At 41.4% G+C, this 21,777-nt stretch overlaps 1 protein-coding gene across 5 annotated transcripts in view; it reads left to right on the plus strand.

The window, feature by feature from the left end:
- Positions 1 to 21,777, plus strand: part of cpne5a (copine Va) — a 52,545-nt gene that overhangs the window by 23,859 nt on the left and 6,909 nt on the right. For all 5 annotated transcript variants that reach the window (XM_029157088.3, XM_029157086.3, XM_029157087.3 and 2 more), the window contains 10 exons: positions 2,228 to 2,291; positions 6,094 to 6,197; positions 6,361 to 6,465; positions 8,465 to 8,506; positions 8,720 to 8,795; positions 10,825 to 10,878; positions 11,427 to 11,488; positions 18,785 to 18,831; positions 19,473 to 19,654; positions 21,060 to 21,187. In XM_029157088.3, coding sequence (XP_029012921.1) covers positions 2,228 to 2,291; positions 6,094 to 6,197; positions 6,361 to 6,465; positions 8,465 to 8,506; positions 8,720 to 8,795; positions 10,825 to 10,878; positions 11,427 to 11,488; positions 18,785 to 18,831; positions 19,473 to 19,654; positions 21,060 to 21,187 — 864 coding nt within the window. The remainder of the gene's footprint in view (positions 1 to 2,227; positions 2,292 to 6,093; positions 6,198 to 6,360; positions 6,466 to 8,464; positions 8,507 to 8,719; positions 8,796 to 10,824; positions 10,879 to 11,426; positions 11,489 to 18,784; positions 18,832 to 19,472; positions 19,655 to 21,059; positions 21,188 to 21,777) is intronic.

The raw sequence follows: 21,777 nt of genomic DNA on the forward strand, positions 1-21,777 counted from the left end.
TGTTAAGTGTTGTATCTACTTAGCATCTAGTATCTAGTCAATCCATCCTCACTATCTATTTTATTCTGGAAGTCCTAATATCATTTTTGTATTAAAGTGTCATTAACACCTTTTGTGAAAACAGCAGCTGTCACATTGTTGTGCTCACTGTACATGGTTGAGCTGGGGGCTGCTTGAATTCCGAAACATACAAATTGCTTGAATGTCAGCGGAATTTGAACATTTTTGGGCGGCATCAAAATCAGTGTAAACAAATACTGTATGCCACATTTCCATGGTCACATGAATAATGCTCCTCAGCTTCTCACACTAGTCTGACTGCAGATGGAAGGAGGTCTTCAGCAGCACATTTCACATAATTTCATCATCAAAGCGTTTTCCCACTGAGAAACTGTCAGTGAATGAGTGCTGAATGAATGAGGCCCCTGATGCAGGACATGTTATATCACCAGCATTCACATCACAGTACAGGAACTGTTAAAGCAGCAGAAAAATGTCAAATGGGGCAGTAAAATGAAACTGTTGTGCCGCAGATACAGTAAATGACAAGGACTGTATTTATCAATTCAGTGCTTGCTTGCTCTTGAAGTTAACTAGTCATTGTCGGGGAAAGTACTGCACTCAATAATGCATGCCTTATTTAAAAGACCATTGCCCTTTTGGCACTTCCTTCTCGTCTGAGCAGAACAGATTAGAGCAGGCAATGCATCTTAATGTGTCTGCAGATGGTATTTTACCAATCACTAGTCTCATTTCCCAGATTGAAAGAAGCATTGGTCATTATCATGCCCGGGGGGGGGGAACTTGACCTGTGTGCTGTGCAGGGTTTCCCGGTCTCATCGGTGAGTAGCTTACTTGCTCTTTGCGGCATCATCATACTGCAGGGTGGCAACATCAATAATTCAAGGACAGTTAATTCACCTTGAGTTCGGTCTCTGTGGTTCTTAAAGACAGAGCCTGAGAATGAAATTTGCCTGCCCTCTAAAAGCTCTTCGTTTTACATTTTGCCGCATTAGAGACTGAGACTGTTGTTTCTCCTTCACATACTGGTGAATGTGACAAATCTGATGATTTGTGGATTTATATGAAGGTACAGTACAGTATTGATCAGTGTTGATATGAGGGGATACAGTGGCTTTGGAGCATTACACTATGTACTTAGAAGCCAGTAAAGACCTTATACAGTATGTCTTGTCTCTAACAATAGCCAGAAAGCCACATCGTCTCTTCATAGGCCCCCTGGCATGCAGCCTCAACAGCCTTGTGCTTGTTACTATCTTTGTTAATAATATAAGTTCCTGGTACTTTAGTCAAAATCTGCTTCTCTTTAGTGGTATGAAATTTAGTATTACTGCACGTCAGCTCCACTGTCACAGCTTGATTAGGATATGCAGCATGGTTGACCTTTTAATGATGGATCTCAACTAATCCCACACCAGGACTTCCATGTAATTTCTTTCTTTATGCGCATATGACTCAGTGTCAGGGCTGCTGTATGATGGGGAGGTACTGTAGATAATCTGATGGAAGGAACAGGCACTGCCTTCCTTTCACAGCTTCAGTCAATGCTGAACTTTGGCAAGATTTAAATGTGAAAATACAATTTTGCTCATTTTCAAAAATCAGTTTCAACATTCAGGACAAACCTGCAGAGCTGTTTTGTTGGTACCATTGGATTTGCAAGCTGCGGTGCTTGAAGAGGTGAGGTACAGAAACACAGAAACAAGAACCCGCTCTTGCTGGGATACGTCTTGATGATCTGACGGGGTTTGAGTCGACAGTATTCAGCTGGATAGCTGAGGAGCTTTAAAGTCTCAGGATGTCGGTGGCAAATAGGGATCAAATGATTTCTGTGTATCTGCAGTTTTCTACGTTGTACTGAAACCTGAGATGCAGTATATAAAACTCGGTTTTGATTCACTTACAGCAAAACAATGTGCTCATTACATGTCAGCCTGAAATCTAAAAAATGTCTGCAGAATAAGGATCATGAATACACAGCTATAATAATTATTATTTGTGTGTGTGGAATCCTCTGGTGGAAACTATTCAAGGCCTGTGGGATATGGTACAAATTTAAAAACGTTGGCTGTAGCATCTGCTTTTCTTGTGATGCTTTAATTTCACCATTATTGACATGTGACCTTTGGTTTTGGTAAATGCAGCACAGTGGGCTCTAATGCCATTTGTGCCGCCAAGTAAATGATATGTATTCTGTTTTTCACAGTGGTATACCTGGGAAGAAATGTGGGACCATTATCTTGTCAGCTGAGGAGCTGGGAAACTGCAGGGTAAGCCAAAAAAGTTTTGACAAGTATAGTATATTTAGCTGTTTACTATAATAGCTTCAAGGTTCACTTATCTATCTTGAAATGGGCCTTTTGTTTATTTAATTAATAGAATAGAGCATGCCTTTCTGAAGCCAAACGTAACACACTATGGAGTAACAGCACATGTTGTGAGGGATTTTTACAAGCCTGACAATGTGAAGTTGGTCATTTAATAGCGTTGACTGTAATAGGATCTATTGTATCATAGCTATCCCTTTAAGAGCTGGAGGGTAGGTCGTGTCACTGTGCGTTTCTTATTTGTAATTTGCAAATTGTGTTCGAAGCGCCCTGTATGAGCTCAATGGCTGTTTAATGGTCTCGCGTTCATTCCAATCACTAAAACAGCCTTTTCCCCTTGTGTGTGGCATGTTAATCCATGAGTCCGCACTACTAATCTGTGTCCACTAATGCCCATTGGCGTTCTCTGTGCACTGGTAAATGAAGATAGTAAATAATCAAATAGCGCTGCTACTGTGGGGAATGAAACTAGAAAGACTTATTGGCCAGAACAACTGGCCTCCCTCAGAGGCTATAAACCGAGCCACTGTGCATCAACTACTGTATAAATGAACATTTCACAATGTCCTGGTACATGTAAACATCTAATGCCTCAAAGCTTAAGCATGTTGAGAGAAATGAGAGTAGGCTACTTTGAGAATACTCAGAAGTGTTCCAAACGGCGTCATTCATTTTGTGACAAATAAACAGACTCCTGCTAGAGTGAGACAGATATAGCACGGTGATAATAAAACTGCCATGATAACCATTACAGAAAAGGATCTGCCGGATTGAGGTGTCTGTGCTCACAGTCATTGAAGGGCTGCTGTGAGTCATCAGGTGCATTGGATCTTCGATGATAGGACTCGCCATCATCAGTGCAGAGCACCACTTCAGGAAGCGATTTTGTAATATAAATGCAAATGATCATTACTGATACAAATGACCATTTCTTTTCTCACAGGCTCAATTATGGAGACACAGGCATGACATGTCACCCCACACCCGCTTTGTTTACATAGAATTTACCCATAATATGTCGGACACATCTCACCTCAGCGGTTTAATGCACACAAGAATTGGTGTTGTAAGTCAGGAAGCGACAGCAGAGGAAACGATTGTTATGTCAGAGGAACTGTAGGTGCTGGATCAGGAAGATGCAGAGCTGTCGTGTGCACAGGAAGTTGCAGATAAATTCCCTTTTGAGCTGGTGTGCAGCATTCACTGGCTTGTACCTCCATAGCAGGATGATGGAGCTGTGGACTCGGCTCGGGCTCCTTTGTCCTGTGGTTGAGGGTTCACCGGGTGCCTTTGCTTAGCAGAAGGCAGAGTGAGACACAAGGTTCACTCTCTCAGTGGTCAATGTCAGAACCTTGAACCTGATGCAGGCGGTCTTTAATAGCAAGTATAAAGATATGAACAGTGGTGTGACATCCTTTTTGCTAGAGAAGCACTGCTGCAGTTTGGATCATCTGTGAAAATGCCTCTGTTTTGACAACACTGCTTTCAGTCCCACAACCCTGAATTACAGCAGTTTGGAAATGCGACTAACCATCTGGATCATGTTTATTCTACAATTCACCTGTGACCACAAATGGAGGCAGCACAGTTGCTGCTATGCCTGAGGCAAACACGCCAACTTTTTCTTTGGGGACTGAAACCGCCAGATCCAATTGCAGGAACTGTTATCTAAGGGACAGGTTGGCATTCGCCTTCCGTATGGAATCACCAGGTGTCATTAGACACCAAACACTATTTACTGTAGATGCATAAAAAGCTTCTGTTATGTCTGTCGCATACTGTATAACTTGCTGAGCAGCAGCCGGCTCCTTTTCAGGGGTCCAGCAGCAGCTCCAGCAGTGCGAATTAATTATTTTAGGTTATTTACATAATCATATGAATCATGAATAAACCCAAACCCAGCGCTACGATGCTCCAACTAGAGAATATAATGCATATCGTGGTTGTACTCTGTTTCTGCTTATAATACATACAGTACAAAGGAATCGTGGTGTGTCTGTATTCCCCTGGCTCATGGTTCATCAGTTAATTCTCTATGGTTTGCACGGATCCCATAAGCTTATGTAATGTGAATCACGCTTCAACTGCTTTGCTTCACATTCCTTTCAAAGCAGAGTTCCACTTTCTGTAAGTGACCGTGTGCATTGCGCTGCCACTTATCCCATGCAGCGATATCTTGGTTGAGCAGAGACATGGGAAGAAGGATGTGGACTGCACTCAGTATTCCCCCGCTGCTTCTAAACCTCAGTGGCTGGAATAAATGTTCTGGCTTTTTCCTCACTTAATGAGAGAACACTGCTAGGCACCAAAGTGGGTTAGTGTTATCTGTGCCAAATGAAGGCTTAAGGCATTGTATTGCCATGATAGTGTAATTGTAGAGTGTGTCGGGGCTTAGCCGGACCGTTATAGGAAGGTTCTATTTTTAAGGGATTTTATCACGACGCTAAGCTAGTCCTCTTTTTTCCAAATGCATAAAACTAACCATTCTAGGAACCTGACCTGATGCACTTCAGGAATTAACTGCACAGTGGATGAATACAATTTATCCAAATACACACATTTGACAAATAACAGTTTTCCATTAACATAATCTGCATCTATATTCAGCACCGCAACGAAACACAGGTAATATCTGAATTGAAAGCAGCTGCACAGCAGCCCATTTAGCTATGACCAACTGTCCTGTTTGTTTTTGTTTTAACAAAGAGGCGGAACGCTTTCAGATGGAAACCTAACCTTCTATTTGTTCAATTATCTGAAATTAATTTCCCTGACTCCATTTGGGGATGATGTTTATTTTGTCTTTCTATGTTACAGACATTGGTTGTGTTTTACATACAGTATACTGCATATGTGTCCAAGCCATAGTGTCAAGTGACGTGATGAGGGTATTGAGAGTCAGTGCAGAGTGCACTGATGTGGGTCAAAGCAGTCGATAGAGGCTCTGTCAGCACTGTGCGGATCCACGTCTAATAGATGCACTTTAGAATCTAAAAGCCTGGGAGCTGAGCTGGGCCAAGACGGCCCCAAAGTCCTCATCTTCAAATCTCCTATACGATGTGACGATAAGACAGGTGACTTGCACACGTACTGTAGTATGTTTAGGTGCAAAGAGGATTTTTTTGTTGGGGGGAAGCACACTTCTCTGATGTGGCTGTGCCTTTCCTGCCCCCAATATGCAGCCTCAATTTTATACACAGCTTTATACCTTGACCACAGGGAAGCTATCTGGAACCAGAAGCATTATGGAGCATGTTCATTGTCCTTGTAATGGCAGTGCACATTGAATTGCTGCCTAAATGTGTATAATTATGGTAATACCAGCCTTTCGAATGTATCATTAGCTACTCGCACCCCCCCACCCATATGCAGGGTTTTAGAATCACTTACTGTGCCATTGCATAGGTCTCTTACACTGTTACTATGATGATATTCAGCACAACAAAGTATTTTTTTTTTGATACCCCTCTTTCCTTTCACTGTTGTTATGAGGAATTGCATAATAAAGAAATGGTAATGAATGCATTTGCAGGTTTTGGAAACTGGAGCCCACTGGCTGGTTTCTCTCCGCTCTTATTAGAATTCAGTCAGCACTTTGCTTTTATTTGGTGCTTCAGTGCTTTTATAACTTGGCACACAGCATGTATAAACAAACAACGGGCAGCAAAGAGAGGCAAGAGCATGGATTCACAATGTCCTTTAGTTTTCTGTGTTCTCATTTTCCCGACTTTCTCTCTTTCTGTAGGATTATGCTACGATGCAGTTCTGTGCCAACAAGCTGGATAAGAAAGACTTCTTTGGAAAATCCGACCCTTTCATGGTCTTCTACAGAAGCAACGAGGACGGCACGTGAGTTTGTGTCTTGTTTCTGCCTCTCAAAAGCAGGCGGAATGAGCGGGGACTCACAGAGAAAAGAGAGAAAATTGATGACTTTATCGAATGTGATATCAGAGCAAGATATTCCCCTTTAGAGATGTGAGATCTAGAACCCGTATTGATTTTGCATCTTTAGGTTCACAATTTGCCACAAGACTGAAGTGGTAAAGAACACGCTGAACCCTGTGTGGCAGCCATTCTCCATCCCTGTCAGGGCGCTCTGCAATGGAGACTATTCCAGGTAGGATGACTGATGATGAACAATAAAGTCTTCTGCACACACACAAACACACTAGGATGAAGTGTGATTATTTTTTTTCTGTGGGAATCAAAACCACGCAGAGTTTCAGTGTCTGGTGGATTTTTTAAAAATGGGTTTGGTGCATCAATTTTAGACACTATTGATTTTCTATTGTTACTTTATCTGCTGAAATAGAGAATCATTGCAGGCCTGCCTCTTACTACATGATACCTTGCCTGGCTGTTCATTGATCCGCCCACAACCAGCGAGAGCCTTTCAGTGCATATCCACTTTCTGATTGGCTGCTTCAGTGGCATCTCCTATCTTATCTGAATCTTTTCAGAGCAAAAAGCCTCGAGGGACACCTCAGGAGCAGGAAGAAGTTTTGGCAGAAAAATAAACAAGAGGAAAGACAGATAAAGCAGGAGGGGAGAGCAAGAATGGCTATACCTGTGCTTCTATCGGTGCTGACAGGTGGCTGGAACAACAGTGCAGCCTCGCTGTGTGTTGTTTATGAGTGCCAAACCATGAAAGAGTAGAAAACCAGACAGCCTTGAGAAAATGCAGAAGTCATCAAAGAACACGTCAAAGCTCACTCTCACCACACAGGGTGTCAGCAAAGGTTCTTTACTTCGATTCTGTCACTGCTGACCTGCCTGGAGAAACTAATTGGGTCAAATAGTGGAAGCATGGAAGACACCCTGTGATTGTGAGAACACGGTGATTAAGAACCTCCTGACTTTTTAGGTGAAATGTCTGCAGTACAGATTGCTTCTGTGTTTTTTGACATCCTCAATTTCTAAAACCTATTCTGCACTCACTGAAACTATCAAACGGGCAGTAATCTCTGCATTTGTCAAAAAAGAACTACATTTCGGGTTTTTTATTTGCATCATCAAAAACTGCAATTTTAATTTCTCAAACAACTTCACATCCTCCTCTGTCAGGACCCTAAAGACACCGTGTACGGTCGAAGCAGGGTGAAGGACAGTGGCATAATGTTTGGCTCTTAGAATTCCCTATATTGAAATCTCAGGAATAAATCTATTGATCACTCTCCTCAGTCATGTTTCAACCTTCTTAGTCAAAGGATTAGAAACCAGCTTTAATAACATATAATGGCAGAAAGGGAAAATCTCTTCAATTTCCACCCTGACATGCAGTGAATGTAGAAGCCGAACTACAGTTGCTCTCCAGGTTCATTGTGACTGTATTATATTCTATTATTTATTTTATTAGAAGGAACAAATTGACACTAAAGACAATTGATGGTGGCTGACACGTAACTGGGAATTGTCAGCCCAGGGTGCAAATAGGTTTTGATAGTTTTCTTACTTTTAATTACGTTTAATACATGATCGAGTACTGTAAATTACACAAAAGCAAAGTATTTTAAGGTGTGGATATACGTTAAGTTTAGACGGTATTGGTTCAGGTCAGGATGGTGGCGCAGCCCTCCATCACCTGCCTCCTCCCGGATTCAGTGACACTTTAATGACAGCACCTTATCTTTCCTTCAGTTCAGAGAAGAACTTTTCTCATCTGCAGTTAATTCTCTCAGGCCGTCTTGGTTTCTTGCATTTTAACTTTTCAGAATATATGCTAAAATATGCTCCCCCTCAAGAGGTTTGTTTTCTATATTTGGTACGTGTGGAGGAATGAGTGTTGGCAAGTTTCTTTCTGTGACAAACACGGTCTCACTGGTAAACAATTAATTAAAACCTTTTGATTACTGTTTACCCGCGCATTTCAGAATTTTTGACTTAATAATGTTTTGGTCCTAGACTGAACTTTTGTCACATTTTGACGATGACCCAGACATTGTATGCAGCTTTAAAGAGGGAAAGGTGTTATTCTCAGAAAGTGCATTTTTAACGCTTTGTTTGTTCTGTGTGTTTAAATATTCTTTGTGAAATTTCCCTCTAATTTATCAACTGATTTAAAGAGCAAAGATACTCATATGTTCAACACTTTTCCTGTCCTTTATCGTGTTTTACAGGACGATCAAAGTGGAAGTGTATGACTGGGACAGAGACGGAAGGTACAGGAATAATAATAAGACAAATCCAAAGCAAAATGCTGAAAATATATGCAAAGAACTTTTTAAGTTTATGTTTTTTTTTTTATCAGCGTGTTCATTAAAGACATAAAAAATTATGTTTGCTAAAACTTCATTTACGTTTTTTTCATTTTTGTGACCAAGTAACGGTGAAATGAACGGATTATGATGCAGTTTATTGTTTGTGTCCTCCAGCCATGACTTCATTGGTGAATTCACCACCAGCTACAAAGACCTGTGTCGGGGTTACAGCCAGTTAAATGTCTACGAGGTGAGTAGAGACAAGACAGTGGATAATGTTATCACCTTGTCCGTCTTCCCTCCAAGTAGAGCCGCTTGTAAAACCGTGATCGTTATTGCAGCGTGTGTTTCAGAGAATGCTCCTTTAAGGTCATTCAACAGCTTCTCTTTAAACTACCTCTAGAATCTCTATAGCTGTGTTGATCTCCCATCTAATTCTGCAGGTGCAGTACATCTGTGCAGCCACAGCTAATGTAATGTGTTTGAGGCACACAAAACATACTGAAGCCAGACAGAGCTGTGTGTGCACTAATAATGACTGATCTCTGAACAAGGTTATCCTGCTGGGGCATCAAAACAAACCCAAGCTTAATTTCTGGGTTCTTGTGTGAGAGCAAAGCAGTGTTCCTTTGGGTTAGGCAAGGTCTTGCTGTTCAAAGATTAATGACACGAGGACTCTCCAAGCCTTGGTTATTTGAACAGTGTTGTGGCCATTTGAGATTACCAGCGAGCCTCCTTTGTCTCTTCTTGACCTACCAGGTATTAAGCATGGAAGAGGTTAAGTGGTGCAGCAAACCAGATGAGGAATGGAGCTTCTGTGGTGAGAATATAAATGGCAAAGCAACAGCACTATGCTGAGTGGAGTTTTTTTGGATGGCCCGCGGGGGAGTCAGCCTGGGTATTACTGCGAGGCGCTGGGAGGCTCCCATCGGTCTCTGCTCATTAAAACACTTGCCATGTTATGTTAGCCTCTGAATTAGTCATGCAGTTAGCTTAAGGAAAAAAATGGGGCCAGTGACGAGGCTGGGTAGACGGTGGAAGGTGCGGTGAACAGAGAGCAGCAGAGGTGAGTAAGGAGGGATGAGTGACTGACATGCAGCGTTGCCCTTTTACACTGCTGACATCACAGAACAAAGGTGCATCTATTGCCCTTTACCAAACCTTTCTGTGGCGTTTTTAGAATGTGACACACAGCAGTTCCCTCGTGCAGATTGTGCCAGGTTGGTGCCCTTCAGTCAGTTTTAGGCTTTGGCCAAAAGATACATGACGCTGTCCACTGTTGACAAATGATGAATTTGAATAGGTCACAGGCTGCAGTGTTTGATTCTTAGCAGATTTCTGTGTACTCAACCTGACGTGCACAAGGCCTGCAAACATTAGGTCTGTGAGCTGAGATGACAGCAGGCTAATACTAACAGAGGCTGGTGTAATTGGGGGCGATGTGTGCTTGACGTAACGTGAACCTAGTGTGACTGAGTGGTGGCTGCAGTGCTATAAGGCATCATCTGTGTTTGAGGAGCTGCTCTAGAAAGCATAGAAGCAGAATGGAGGAGCGGAGGCTGCAGAAAGGAAGAACGAGCGAGGCTTTTACCTCATTATGCAGCAGCTTCCTCCAGGCTTGTGTTTTATGTTTGTGCACAAAACCCATTGAATCAGTGGTTAAGATAGTTGACCTTGATGACTTACTACCGCGTACATGTGGGAGAAATGATTTCCTTCTGTATAAGCTTGCCCTGCTAATATCCTATGAATTTATGTATTTGTATCTTTTTGTAATCTTAAGCTTGTGTAATGATAAAAGAACAATGGAATCGATTAAATAATTCTGTATAATGACTGGATGTGTTCTTCTACGTTGTGAGGAGTATTTTATAGGGATGTAATGTATTTTTGTATATTCTTTCCAGCATTTTTGAGCAGTACGTTTTTAACCAGCCACCGGTCTCACGTGGCTGTTTGGGTCTGTGTGTGCACTGGAGTCCACCATTTAGAGACATGGGACACCTGTTCCACCGTTTCCGAGCTGTTTAATGTGCTTGTAAAATGTGTAGCCCAGAACCGGTTGTATAAAAAATTACTCTGAATAATGTGTGTCTTGACCTGTGAGGCATGATCAATGCCATCTCATTCCCACTATTGGATTCAGTCCCTACGCTCCATTAGCCCTACAGACATGGAATAGGAGAACAAAGGTGTTGCTATGACTTGCCCACGGGTGAGTAAGAAGAATTGTGCTGCGAGTTCACATTACAATGTCTTTCTGTTCTTGCTTCTACCAGGTGGTGAATGCCAAGAAGAAAATAAAGAAAAAGAGATACGTCAACTCTGGGACGGTGAGGCTGAGTTTCAGGATAAGAGCTCACCGCCTGGTGCACTCGCACCTTTGCACACCTTCGCTTTTGTATTATTCAGGAAGTTCTCTCTAAGTGGGTTGAATGAAGTAGTTTAGCTCTGTTAAGTTTTTCTTCCATTCTCACTTTCGAGGCTTTTGATCCAGACAGTGAATTTAACTAGAGGGGAAAACATTCTTGTGACCTCAAAGATTATGAATATCCAGGTTCATACGAATGCATAATAGAGTTCTTGTCTGCACCGAATATATACTGAACTGTAGCTTTGTTACTGCCTCAGTACTTTGGCTGGTGTCGGTGTATGCTGTGACTTTAATTAAAATCTGTGGCTGGTTATCCATTTCACTGATCATCAATCAGTGTGCAGCCACACCGATGTTGCCAGTGAATGCAAAACTAACTTCCCAGGTGTCCAAATCATTCTGCATGTAAATCATTTGGTTACTTCAGAGGTGAGTGCTAATGTGTAGATTGTGAGATTCTGCTTTTCTTAATTAACAAACATCACCCAATCGGTTTTATTTTCCCAGGTGTCCTTGTTGTCATTCAACGTGGAGTCAGAGCACACCTTCCTGGATTACATTAAAGGAGGGTGAGTCCAGTGTTTGTCTGCCTGTTAGTTTCTCACTGATGTTGTAAATGCACAGCATACTGTATGCCCTTAAAAAAATTTAGATTTTCCAGCATTGTAACCACAAATTTGGAGGTTTTGAAAAAAACCCCTCATTCATTGCACAGTCTGTCTTACATTTAGATCTTTCTTAAATTCATCTATTTTAGGATGAGTATCTTTACAGTACTCCTGCAGTAAGTACTTTCACTGTACAGACATTTAGTATTAATAAATCAGTGGCTGGAGATGTTGAAGTTGCCACAGCCAATGCGTGACTGTTAGTGTTACAGGCATTGTACTGTGCACAAGTTCCTGCTGTGACTAATGCATGGAAATTATGTAGAGAATCATTTTGGGAGATTTAATACAGTGGATTTAAATGCATTACTTTGGCTTCTTTGACTTTCCCATCTCCCTTGCTGCCCATTGCAGTACAAGCACCCATGCACATTTTTCTTTCTGTTATCGACTTTAGTTAGTGAGTGGCCTGGAATGTTCCACTTAACTTGAGTGTGGACCCAAAGGAGGTGATTGTGTCCACAACCGCAGCTACAGTGTAAATGAATATGAATCACCATGATAAAATATGCATAACATCTGAGAGCTTAATTAAGGGAGGACAACCTGCCACATATGGAAATGTTTCTCACTGGATCAGTGGCTGCCCTGGTTTTGGTTTTTATCTGCTTTGCTACTGATGGCTGAGTGTCCCAGATCTGTCCTGTTGGTCTCTTCTCAGCACACACTAATGGACACACACACTGAAGCTGCACATACAGTAGAGTAAAGTGCACACACACAAAGTAACATAAACACATCCCAGACGAGAACCAGAAAAAACAATAAGGTAACAAATATGAATGTTGTGTTGATCCAGATGTACAGCATTTTTTTATTAGTCCTAGTTTTTGGGGCCTCCTGCTTTCTTACTGAAAGTGAAATATAATGCAGTGTTCTGGAATAATGTGTTTTTCAGGTTAGAATGTTTCAATCAGCTACTACACCAAACTGAAGTGGTTCTGCATAAGGTGAACCGTCGATTCTGTAGCAATGTGGTAAACATATTGTATTTACTGTATGGATAGCTCACCTGGGAAAGACTCCTTCCAGGGAACATCATAGACGTTGTTCCAAAATAAGTGTAGAAGAAAAAAAGATTTACAAAATAGAAGACAAACATTTAAGATTTATGGTTTAATTGATAATATTTATGAAATAAATTTAAAGCTCAACAGTTTTTTATCCATCATGTTAAATGAACAGTGGTAGCGTACAATTAAGGAGAAGTGCCCATTAATTACTGTGACCCTTCATGTGGATTGGGGCATTATGTTTACAGGCATTCAGGGCTGTTGAAAGCAGCTCTTTTGTATGGTTTCACTGCATGCAGGGCTAATGACGAGGCCTATTATCTTGAAAACACCCTTGGATCATAGCGTTTTTTTAAAAAACATGAAATGTACAGTATGAAAGAAAATCTCTCCAGCATCTGTGTTTTGATATTTTCTCTCGAGGTCTTTCAAATCTGTATGAAAGAGCTGCTGCTGCCTCTGTGCCTGTCTCTCTAATGTTTTCTTTGAGTTCTCACATTGGAGGCTCCTATTTATTTAAATTCTCATGAGACAAAATCTGACAGTTACTATGTAGGAAATGTGGATGGGGTCAATCGTACTTAATCCTTCTCTAAACGGTAAGTACTCTTTCAATTCTCCCAAAGTTGCTTCTCAGTGGGAACCGTACTTGTTGAGGTTCTTGTACATGTTTCATACTTCAGAAAAGGCTGAGTCTTGTGAGACAGTACACTGTACAGTATATACTCCAAGAACTTCTTTTTAAATAAGCTGCCAATTAAAGGTAACAAGTCAGGTTACATCTACTCAAAGTCCACATCCATTTGAGACGTCTAACCTTAAAGGAACCCTGTCATTAAAATACAGTATAGTTTCATTGCACCTCACTAGAACAGTTTGTCCTTGATTTATTTTTATATTGAATACATTTCCTTTCTTAAACAACATTTGCAACATAGATTTTTGATTCGATTCACGTGTGTATTTTTCATGAAGGTGTGAAGCCATTGGCAGAACAAAAAGGTGACGACTCACCATCTCAGGTTTAGCAGCCTAAAAACACTGCATAGAAACCAGCAAACAGAAAATGGAAAAACTATGATAATCACAAAAGACTTGATCTTAGTTTTTATTTGATATTATTTGATAATATTTTTATATTATTACTTTCGTCTCAGTCCCACAGTGCTTAACTGTGCACCACCTTTTTATGTTTGCTCGTATCTGTATCTGTATGGTGGTTCACAGTGATCCTCCATCTGCTCCACAGAAACCTCCACCTGGCTGGATTTGCATGAGCCCCTTTCCTTTAAAACTCTGTAAAAAAGGGAGCTCTTCTTTCCATCAATTGTGAAAGTTCCTAGAGTATGTATTTCTTTTGCCTTCTATTTCTTACTCGGCATAGGTGGCAGTGGTACAAACCGTGCTTGTGTGTATGCAGAGAAGGTGCAGTTGTATGGCGGTGCAGGTGCAGGCAGCGCTCTCACGGTGCACAGTAGCAGCAGCAGGTGGGGACGTGTGAGATTTTGTCATAAATTGGGAGGATGTTGGGAGAAGGTCTTGCAACTAGTCTGCAAGTACGAATATTGGACCCGTACGCGCAGCTGAGTCTGTGCTGTCTATTTTCAGAGGGAGCAGTTTGACACTTAGCCAGGGCTGATTTGGTGCTTGCTGCTCTCACCAAGTCATACTGAAGCACTGGCACAAATCGTTCTTCTTTTAGCTTTTCCAGCCATCAGGCACCAGGGCCAGAGCAAAGTAATTAAAAAAACAAACAAAAGCCAAGATCAACAAAAGAGCTGCTTGTTACAGACTGTGTTGGGTTTAATGGCCCATAACACCCTGACCAAAATAATTTCCACTGACTTTTTCAGAAAATAGCAAAGTCTCCATTGGTTCCTTTATGATCCAGGCTCTAGGGCATGTTGTATAAGAATAAAGACTGTTTTTACTGCACACCTGCAATCAAATCAATCGAAATCAAATGACACCACTGCAAAAAATAAATTGCAAAGGTAAAACCATCATATTCTGGCTTCATTACTGTTCACATAAAATATTTCAGGTCTAGTTTCAAGCATTGGACTACTTTATTTTAGTTTGATCATTATGTTTAAATAAGAGGGAACCTTCTGTCTAGTTCACTGGACGCAATCGGACTTGACTGCAGTCAAGACGATGATCATCATGCTGGCCCCCAGCTGTGGAAGCGATGAGGTGACACTGATGCCACAGTAAAGCCATAATATCGTTCTGTAAAGTCCTTCCACTTATAAATAATTATATTTATCAAGTAAGAAAAGAAGGGAGATATTGCATTTAACAGATTCTCGTTCTGCAGCAGATTGTATGACAGACTGATGAGGGAAATAAGTAAGATTACCAGAGCTGGCAGTGGGGACATAGACACACTGAGCATGCTGCTGATTCATGATGGCAAAGATTAACTGTGTCCATGGAAAATGAAACACCGCACTCTCAGTGCTTAACTAGTTCAGAAGTCGTAGCTGCTGATTTGGTCAGTTGAAATCGAAAAGCTTTTCATCCTGAATCCTGAGCAGTCTTTATGGTTGGAGCCTTTTCTGTACTGGACATTCATCACGCTATAGCAAATAAAGAGGAGAATAATTAGTTTAACCTCCTTAGAAACAAAAGTACCTGCCTCAGTGGGACCATAAATAGGCAGTGGGAGCTGAGAATGAGTCAGTCATGTGTCCCCTAATTATACGAGACAAGCACTTTTGCCAAGCAACACGGGGCAGTCAGGTTTTTTTATGACGGTACCTTATTACTGTGGTATATTAAATAGTCATAGTATTGCTTAGGTCTTATCCCACTTATTATATCACTCTAATGCCATATTAACCCATTGTTACCCAGTTATTACAGTGCTCTAAAGCAAAGGGATGCCCAGAAGTTCCGATTCCTGGGATTTGGCACAGAATAAACTCAATCCCATGGGCTGCTTGGTTTTGATTTAGCATCTGTTCTAGCTGGGTGAAGGAGGCGACTTTTCTTCGACTCATGCAAATGTATAAAATCCCATCAAGGAAAAAAAAAAGCTAAAGCTGAATGCCTGCCAATGTTGCCATTCAGTGGGATGATGAGAAATAGTGTAAGGGCAGGAGCCCGAGCGGCAGGCTGTATAAATCTGATCCTAGAACCAAATTTGATATTTTAGATTTCTGCACCCGTCACACGTGTTTGCTTTAATTCTCCCTTTCTGAGAGGTAATTACTAACATGATGAATTTACTGTGATTTGTTTTTTAGGTGAGGGGTAAAAAATCTGTTTCTTTTCAACACCTTCTGACTGGTTAGTTTTCATTCACCTTGAACTGGGGCAGATGTACAGTATCTTCAGAGGTTATTTAAACCAAAACCTACACACCGCTCTGATTGTGAGAGACTAATGAAAAATTTACATGCCTTTCATTACACGTTGAAATGTTTCTTTTAAATTAAATCTGCAGTGCGATTGTCCGTGTAATGGGCAGTGTCTGGTTTCTTTTGTGTGGAGAGCTTATTAAGGTTTAATAGTTTCTCCTTAAAATATTCTATTGTATTGAAGTGGGGGAAAGTGATACCGTTTCTTTTTTTATTATTTCATTTGCATTAGCTTTGTGGGCAGACTGCAGAGTCACATTTTCTAGAAGAATACCATTTCCTTCTGCTCCTCCTTTTATTGCCTTTGGGTAATATTTTGTGGGTGCTAGTCTTTTCTTTTTGCATGCATAGTGGTTTGTTATTATTCCCCTTGAAAAGACACAGAAATATACAGAAGCTAAATGATACGGGACGCTGAGCTGCACTGTTCATCATCAAGCCACCTCTTGTCCTGTTGTTTTAAGTGGAACGCTTATATTCATATACAGTACTGTATGCGACACGGTTGCATATTACAAATTGTTATTGCGCCTCCTTGCTTCTGAAATACACACGTAATTTGCCTGCATGTTGTTAAACAAAACGTCACTGTGGCATCTGCTCACTGCTGTACTGAAGCCTGTGTTGGTTCATTTCATTGTATTTCATTGTAGGTGTGCAGGACTGTTTTACATTCTGTACAGTTTCCCAGATTGCTGAGACTACAGGGGTTTTACATTGGCTGCCATATGGTGTTTGTCTCACAGGAGGACGGCATCAATATGACATTGATACATATGGACATGTTTAAAACTGTTGAGTTTATTGCTATACATACATTGACAGGTGTTCTCTTTAGCAAAGACATGTGAGCGATGGGGAGATGCTGAGCGAGATGAAGCAAAGTGAGGCCCGTAGGGAATTATTGGACTGTCTGTCCTGGAGTATTTGTAGTGAGTCACAGTCTGAGAGGCCCTTTTATACATTGCTTTGAGATTTATGAGCTCCTGGTCAGATGTGGGAAATGATCACGATGATGATGGGACATTAATTTGTCCATACAGCAATATATTTCTCTAGGAAGAGACACAACATGAAAAATGACCGAACAATTACCTGTTCCATTGATGATGGATGATGGTGAAAATGAAATAGATCTGTGGACCAGCCACACTTATACAATACTGGAGCATTAGTCAGCATGAATCCATATTGATTTTATAACTTTTTATAGAATAATTTATGATTTGTTAGATTATTTTAAATGCACACAGTGTATCACAAATAAAAGGTATCGAAACTCACGTAAGTCAACTCAGCACAGCTGCTGTACATTATTCTGCTCTGTGGTTGAGATTCAGCTCCTCGTGGAGCAGGCTGCAGACCTGCACCAGTAAATACTGATCTCCAGGGGGCCATTTACCTGGGTGTTCCAACCACTTATTGACTCATAGGAAGTGCATCAATGACGACCTGTTGACCCAGTGAATCCTTGGGGAAAAAATTGTAGAGTCCAGTCGAGTGACAGCTGGGACAAACAATCCTTAACAACAACTCCAACCTTTGAATTTGTCCACTCTTTGTATAAAGTGGTTATAGTTGAGGTTGGGCCTAATCAAAGCATCTTAAGATGGTCTTTTGTCATTCAAAAGCCTTTATTTCAGTTTTGTATAGTTTCAAAATAATCTCAATAAATTTATTTTAGTGTATAAAATCAGAGAATTGACAACTTGGTCAGCTTCAGACCAACTGAGCAGATGCTGGTTGATGTGCGCTGACCCCTATCAGCATTTGAGTCAAAGTGTTTTTGGACTGTCTGCAGAGTTTAGCAGTGACTCCGCTGAACGTCTAGTTACAGTAATGCTCTGATGACCTAGTGTAATTGGCAGTTTGACTGACAGCTCTGCTGTGTCCACTATCCAGCTCTGGGACTTATTCACCTCTGTGCTTTCCTCCACAAACATTCAAAACCAATCACAGAAATCAGCAGAGATTTTCAAATGGAGGCTATTGTAACAATTTGCCTTGTGTCGCTGAGCCGCCATGCTCAATGCTGATTAATGAGCGGGGGTCAGAGTCTCCCCAGGAGGAAGCTGACATTATTTCCAACACTGTGCTTGTGGGAATTTCTGAATGGAGGGTGAAGTCAGAAAGGGCAGTGCTAATCAGTGCTAATCACAACCAAGGAGCGCCCCTTTGATCTAAGCTCTGCCTGCCTTCACTCTGCATCTGTCTGCGTGGGTAATGGACGAACTCAGCAGGAACTACTTAATGCATATTTACTTTCTATTCAAGGTTTTATCTATGGTTGCTGGCTGTGTTATGTCATTTTAAGTGTCTTTTTTTCCAGTGAGTGACCTGAACACAATGATGATTGTGATTCTGATGTGATGGTTTATCTAGTGTATGTGTTTAATTATGTACTGTAAATGCTCATATTTCTGTTAATCAACATATCTTTTCTTAGTGCAGTAACTCGTTCGTTTTTTTCAGTTCCTTTGGGAAATCCTGTTTCCTGGTAGTAACTAGGTTCAGTGGTTGTGACTTTGCCACTGTGCTGTTAAATCTTTAAAACCGTGAGCTATTTAAAGATAAAAACAGTGCTTTGGATGCTGTGTGATGTTTGGATGTGGATGTGTCCTCCTTCTGTTTCATGAAGTTGAATAATAAAAACTTCTTGTGTCGCTCACCCAATGGCAGCTGTGGTAAAGTAGGTCTGGTGTCACCAGTGTAGAGCAGAAAGCACAGTGGAACCTGGCAGAGCCCCGTTTAACTGCAGCGCTGAGCTTCCCTGTGTCTTCCTCCTTAACAGCGTCCTTTATCCTCTCCGTGTGTTTCAGGACTCAGATTCACTTCACAGTGGCCATTGATTTCACTGCATCAAATGGTGAGTGTTCCGACTACCGTCACCCTGCTCTGCTTCAATTTGTCATCTGATGTATGACTGGTATTTTCCCTGAATCAAAGTGGAGGCTAGATTTTTCTACTTGCTATTCATATTCTCTCTGTTACAGTACTGTGTTTTTGTATTGATGTGTTACATTTACTTTTAGATGTATAACTTAAGTAATCCACAAAAATACATGGATTATATATTCATAAACTGGAAGAAAACCTAATACTAACATCTGTCTCTGTGATTTCTCTCCAACCGCCATAACAAACAAAGCAGAAAACATTTATTACCCGTAACCAGTGTTTACTTTATGCCAGAATCTGACTTTTTGTGTCCCAATATGTGCAACATGCAATAATGTGCTGTACACATTCTATGGAGAAGTCTGCATTTGGCTCGAAGGTTAAGATGTTTAAATGTGAAGCATAAATATGAAAATCTAAATATAATAATGTCCTGCAGCTGGGATCACGTTTCTGGCTTCATAGTGTTTTTGTGTTTATCCACCACCATCTCTACTTCAGAACATCCAATTTAGGCCTGGTTCACAAGTGTTTTTCTGGTTGCAGCTGTCAGTTGTGTCTCACTCTGATGGTTTGCACCACTGACTCCGACTTCTCTTGTCTTGGAAGGAAATCCGTCCCAGTCCACTTCACTGCACTACATGAACCCGTACCAGATGAATGCCTATGCCATGGCTCTGAAGGCTGTGGGAGAAATCATCCAGGACTATGACAGCGATAAGATGTTCCCTGCCCTGGGATTCGGCGCTAAGCTCCCACCTGATGGCAGGGTGTCTCACGAGTTCCCTCTGGTAAGCAAACGATGAGGTCCTAAAGCAGCATCGCCGGTTTCATGCCGTTTCGTGCAGGCTTATCGTTGAGTGCAAGCTCTCGTTTGTGTGTTTGTGCTTTGCCTCAGCATGTATGGATAAGTGTGCTTTCATGTGCGATATGGATGTGTGCATTCTGAGATGAATGCCGCTACACCTCTGACATGCATAATTCAGAGGTAATTCCATTTACCTTTTATAGTGCAAATTAGGTTCTGTAAAGCTGAAGGATTGTTAAATCAATTTGGCTTCTCTCAGCCAGCTAATGTGCTCTGGCTGCTGCATAGTACAGCCTAATGAGGAGTCTGTCTACAAGGTAACATCTGCATCACTCTATGTTTCCATTAGAATTTGCTAATTAAGATTCAACTCACCGTATAATTGAAGAATAATTCTTTCATAGTCACGTCGGTTTAAAAGTCAGGTCACAGTTATGGGCAAAATATTTGTTGTACAGTGTAGGTTTAAATAAATGATCTGCCCCGTAGTTAGGAGCCACAACCTTGATGTAAAGTTTGATGAACACATAGCTGGACATAATTAATATGTTAAAAATGCTCCATAAAGAGCGACTCCACACTCTCAGTCTTAGTGGAGGAAAAGCATCTGTGTTAATTACGCAGACCCCCTGCACTGGTTCTGAAAAAGGCTTTTGTCACTTCTAGTTACATTGATGTACTGCAGGTCTCTGCTGATTCTCAGTTAAGAAGCTTATACTGTAGTGTTGATGGCAGCTGGTCTATATGAAAGATTTTTTGATTCCAACTGCCTGGTGGGAGTCTCAGATACTGTACTTATCGCACTTTACTGTACACTATGTGGAGTCGCTCACAGTCGGGGCCTTTGACAGGTACATGTTGACGCATCTGGCCAAAATATGTTGCTTTTTTTCTTAACGTTGTTGTCTTCAGAGGTCTACCCCTTGTCCTGAATTCATTTGTTTTAAACCATTGGCCTTGTCAGGGAGGACAAATGTCTTAGGACCAGGAGTGAAGGATGCCATCTATGTCCAACCCAGGAGGTGGTCTGCAGAGTAACCTATCAGCCACATGCAAGAGTCGTGACACCCCATCCCTGACAGTTCAGCAGGTGGTCACACCTTGACATGTGTGACCCTAACCATGCACATGACGGCCAGATGGTGCAACAGCCCACATGCACCCTCAACAATACTCAAGCTGTCAGGGACTTAACAAGTGGAGGTTAAATACTTGGCAGGGCAGAGATAAATTATAAACCCACGTTTCCGTTGTTGATGATTCTAACACTGAAGCATTTGAGCACTAGCTGCAGTCTGTCCCTGAAGTACAGTTTTATATTACAGTAATATTTGTTTGAGCTCCCACAAACCCATAATCGATTCACATTTTGTTATTGCTTTCCTCAGAATGGCAACGTGGAGAACCCGTACTGTACTGGCATACCGGGAATTCTGGAAGCGTATCATCAAAGCCTTAAGACGGTTCAGCTGTATGGACCCACCAACTTCGCCCCTGTTGTTAATCACGTGGCAAGGTATGAACTAAAGACATGTCTCTGTGAACACATCAGAGCACAGGCGTCCTTTCAAAGTCAGTCAGTAAATAATTGTCAAAAGGCAGACATGCTGTCAGACGCGCTGAGACGGTGAGTGATGGTATCTATATGAGTAGAGCACAGCGTATGAATAATTCACAGTAACAACCTGGTGTCAGCACGAATGAAAAGTACACAAGTTAACAGTCTAAAAGTGGGACTGTGCTCTCGAAATACACAGAATTAATAGCATTGCGTGAAATAAGGCGTCTGGTCAAACCAGTGATGACAAAATGAAATTGACTCTTAAACATAATCTTATAGTAGTTGTACTGTAAGACCTTTGCACAGAATGTGTGTTATACTAGGTTTATTGTACACACATTGATGTATATTGAAGCTTCCGCTGACGTCTCCTCTGAATGTTGGCCATGTTTGTGCATGAACTGAAGATGAGTAAGACAAATGTCTCCCAACCAGCAGCCGTGGCTCTGACTCTTGACGTCCCCTTGTCACGCTCTTTGATTAAAATGGCAGCGCTTCACTGCCACATGTGCCAAACTGGACGCGACAGCGGGGGCTCACCTCTG

The sequence above is a fragment of the Betta splendens genome, chromosome 7, assembly GCF_900634795.4.
Source record: "Betta splendens chromosome 7, fBetSpl5.4, whole genome shotgun sequence".
In the NCBI taxonomy this organism is placed as follows: domain Eukaryota; kingdom Metazoa; phylum Chordata; class Actinopteri; order Anabantiformes; family Osphronemidae; genus Betta; species Betta splendens.